Source organism: Galeopterus variegatus, unplaced genomic scaffold (genome assembly GCF_000696425.1).
Source record: "Galeopterus variegatus unplaced genomic scaffold, G_variegatus-3.0.2 Scaffold2217, whole genome shotgun sequence".
Lineage (NCBI taxonomy): Eukaryota > Metazoa > Chordata > Mammalia > Dermoptera > Cynocephalidae > Galeopterus > Galeopterus variegatus.
The window spans coordinates 29,835-34,013 of NW_007728328.1; the positions used below are offsets into that span (position 1 = coordinate 29,835).

A 4,179-nucleotide genomic window follows, 5' to 3' on the forward strand; every position below is an offset into this window, starting at 1 on the left:
GGGACAGTGCCCTCCTCTCCTGCGGCCATTACTCCCTACCCAACAGAGTCCTTTACATCTCCCGGTCTTCTCTAATGTCACCCTGGAGGTTTTCCTCCTGTTTTTAATAAAGCAGACTAGGTCCCTTCAAGTGGCTACTGGGGTGCAAATGTCCTCACAGAATGAGAATAAGAGGATGCAATAACTTATATGGTCCTTAAATACAGAGAGAGGGGCCAGACCATAGCACACGCATGACCTATGCAGAGGAGTGGCTTTTTTACTCACTGCTGAGGGGGCTATAAAGGGAGGGAGAAAAAAAAAAAGAAAAGAAAGCATGTGAAGTTGCAAGTCTGTGTCCGTGGTGCTGGTTTACCTGGTCCTACTCTTAGGCCTCATCCGCACTGTCCATTGCAATGTCCACCTCCTCCGTGTCAGCAGCTCGGGACAAGATGTCAGCCATCAGCGCCTCCTCCAGCTTCTTACGCACTTGGTGTACTCGCTCCTCCTGTTTCCTTTTTAAAAGCAGAATAAAAGTCACTGAAAATCTGGCAGGTGATGAAAATATGAAGCTGCTACAAAAATTCAAAATTACTTCAAAATCATTAAATCCCTGAAAAAATATGCTTCCTTCGCTTTGGACTTTGTGAAGGATGCTTCCACACTCACTCACCAAATCACACCAATGAGCCTTACACCGAGAAGCGGGGTGCTCACCCAGGAAGTTATCCCTCATCGCACAGAGAATTCTGGAGGGAGTAGGTCTACTTCAGTGGCCGCTTCCTCAACTTTAAGAATTTCAAGTAGGTGGAGATTTGGGTTTATTTCTATAAAGGATAATTAACAAAACATATTGGAAGCAGAAAGGGGAGGTAACAAGGAAAATGAAGGAAAGGGACTTGTTCGACAGAGCGCCGAGAAAGACAAAGGAAGCAGAGGCAAGATGAGTGGGATCTGATTTGGCACAGCGGCTGCGTTAGGAGAGAGTGCTCTCCTGGGCTCCCAGGGCTGCGCACACGCAGGGCCGCGTACTGGGGACAGAAACTGGAAAGTGTTTCTTCAACTGAGACGAGCTGGGGAGGTTAAGAACATACCATGAATTTTTCTGTGTCTTGGTGATTGTAAAGGGACCTCAAAAGTGAGAGTTAATAAGTCCAAGTCATTAAAGAAATAAAAGGCTCTGAACCATTAGATGGAGATCAAAGGACCAAAGCACAGGAGAAAGGCTATTCATACGTACTTTATCTTAAAGAAGCAGAAAAAAAATTGAGAGTACCTCCCTGAGAGGGCGAGAGAGAAATCCCTAAAACACGTCTAGTGAGCAAAGCAAGGTAAATAGAAGTCTACGTCCAGAACCAAACAAAGATGCAAAGACTGAAAAAATGCAAGAGAAGAGAGAAGACTGGTGAGCAAAGGCCCGAGTGAGCACAAGCAGTGGAGAGAGGCGAAGGCAGAGGTGGGAGGGTCCGCCTTGGATGGAAAGCACAATGGCAGGAGATGGAGCAGCCCAGTGATGAGCGAGAGACGCAAGGAGGAATATACCCTGCTGAGGGAAAAAAAGTGACTTCTCGATCAATAACTGAGGAAGACGAATTGCAGCACTGCCCAAACCTGGGACAGCAGAAAGGTGGAGGGTCAATGTTACAGACGGTTCCAGTAAGATGGTTCACTAAGCATTCAGTCCTTGAGGCTCAATCAGCTCTACAGTTACATTTACCCTACTCTAGACGACACTTTCTTGATCGAATAAGACAATGTCCAAGGGTATGAAGTAACATATACTGTGTAGCCACAAAAACAGACGGTTCCAGTAAGATGGTTCACTAAGCATTCAGTCCTTGAGGCTCAATCAGCTCTACAGTTACATTTACCCTACTCTAGACGACACTCTCTTGATCGAATAAGACAATGTCCAAGGGTATGAAGTAACATATACTGTGTAGCCACAAAAACTTTAGTTACCTTTATTAAACTCTAAAAACCACACAAAGAGTTAAAAGGTACCGACTTCCAATTTTTAAACGAGTTTTAAAAAAGAGGGAGGCTGTCAGGGAGTCTGTCAGAGCTCTGTGGCCTCTGTCACATTAAAAGAAACTAGAGTTCAACAGATTTTTCACGTAATGGAGCAAAGTCAGGAAGAACACATTTGTTTATTTCTTATATGGTTAGTCTTGCTTCTGGCTCATTGACTCAAAGTTTACGACAAGTGGTGTATCCGTCCCACTGGCAATCTCTCGCACCTAATAACAGAGTACAAGGATCTGCACAGCTGCCTGAGGGAAACCTTATCAGGAAAACAGAAAATGGAGCAAATGGCCATTCTGAATAGAGAAGTGTATCTTAAACTCTAACATTTGCCATTGATTTTCTTTTATCTTGAGCAATACTTGCCACATTTTTGAAAGCTGAAATTAGCATTTGCCCACTGTAGTTGGCAGAATTCTAGACAGTCCCCAAAAGTCCCCCTCCCTCACCCTCACTCCTATACATGAGTACACTTCTTATATAATCCTCTCCCCTTAAAAGTGGGCAGAACTTGTGAGTATAATGGGACGTCACTCCAATTAGGTAACGAATTACCTGGCCTTGATTTAATTGAAAAAGATTATTGTAGTGGGCCTGACCTTACTAGAACAGCCCTTAACGGGGTGGGGCCCTTCCTGAATGAAGCATGAAAGGACATATGTAGGGGGCCAAGTGGCAAGGAACTGCAGGCAGCCATGAGGATCTGAGAGTGGCCCCTGTCCCACTGCCACCAAGAGAACAAGAGCCTCAGCCGTATACCCACAAGGGATGAATTCTGCAACAACCACATGAGCTTGAAAGAGAAACCCAAGCTCCAGAAGGGAATGGAGTCTGGCTGACACTGATTTTAGCCTTATAAGACCCAAACAGAGAACTCAGTCATGCTTGACCTGCAGACTCCCAGAACTGTGAGCTAATAAACGAGTGCCATTTTAAGCTGCCAAGTTTGTGAGAATTTGTTATGAGATATTAGGAGACAAAAACACCTAAGGATGAAAATATTACCAAATATGCTCAAAAGATATATATTTAATGTTGAGATCTTTAGTTGGAGGATTAATATAAAGAGAATATTGGCTACACAATTAGAGAAAGAGTAACAATTCCATCTGAAGAATTTATTGTGAAGACGTATTAATTTGACAAGGAATGTTTGCTTAATAATTTCTGTTATGACAATTAAATCAAATGAGCAATTTGTTAAACAAAAATACCTGGAAAAGAAATAATTCAGATTTGGCTTTGAGATAGTTTCCTCTACTATCAAAAGATTTGGTGCTGAAGCTATCACCATTCCCATGCTATCTTAGAGAACCTCAGTGAATACCCAAAATGACCCAGCTGAATCCCCGCTGATTAACTCGGTACTCATTCCAAGATGAAAAATAACTTGTCTCCCAAGTAATAGTCTTTCTCAAGGGTAAGAACAATTCAAAGAGCAGGCTGATTACTCTCCTTGATTTTTGCTGATTAACTCGGTACTCATTCCAAGATGAAAAATAACTTGTCTCCCAAGTAATAATAGTCTTTCTCAAGGGTAAGAACAATTCAAAGAGCAGGCTGATTACTCTCCTTGATTTTACATTTTATTTTGTTTTTCTTAAAAAATAAAGTTGATCATAAATTCCATGCCATCAAGGCATATAAATACAACTTTGATCCACTTTATATCTTTGCAACAGGAATTACTTAAAAACCCAAGAAGGGCTTTCCAATTAAAAACCTAGCTAGACTCATGCATTTAAAAATATTTTCATGTCAACTTTTTATGAATTTAGAAAAACCAAAATACAAATTTAAAACCTGTAAGATTCAAAAGGGCCACCTGATGGTTCTGTCTAGGAATAATACTCCAGTAGAATTTTGATTTACCTTCAGAGGACAAAAAGAGTGAAGTATATGCACTGTCCTATTTTTAAAGAAAATTCAGTATACTTATAGCATCATTATAAAGCAATGATACAGAGGTGATAAATCTCATGTAAGAATTTCTTTGTGGTCTATCTAGAATAGTTTTGCTTTTCCTGAGCAATCATTCGCTTCTACTTTCTGGGTACTATCAATCTGAGCTCGATGTTTTTCTTTTACTACTCTCTTCTAAAAACCTAATTTGTGGCACAGCCTCAGAAAGAGTAAACGATGGTAACAGATGCAGTGGTGTCCTAGCTCACTCAC

The 4,179-nt window shown here is 41.4% G+C and overlaps 1 protein-coding gene across 1 annotated transcript in view; it reads right to left on the minus strand.

Annotated features, from left to right (window-relative positions):
• Positions 1–4,179, minus strand: part of MBD2 (methyl-CpG binding domain protein 2) — a gene marked incomplete at its 5' end in the record, with an annotated part of 67,571 nt that overhangs the window by 5,171 nt on the left and 58,221 nt on the right. The window contains one exon of the mRNA XM_008580950.1: positions 356–494. Within this exon, the coding sequence (XP_008579172.1) occupies positions 368–494 (127 nt within the window). The remainder of the gene's footprint in view (positions 1–355; positions 495–4,179) is intronic.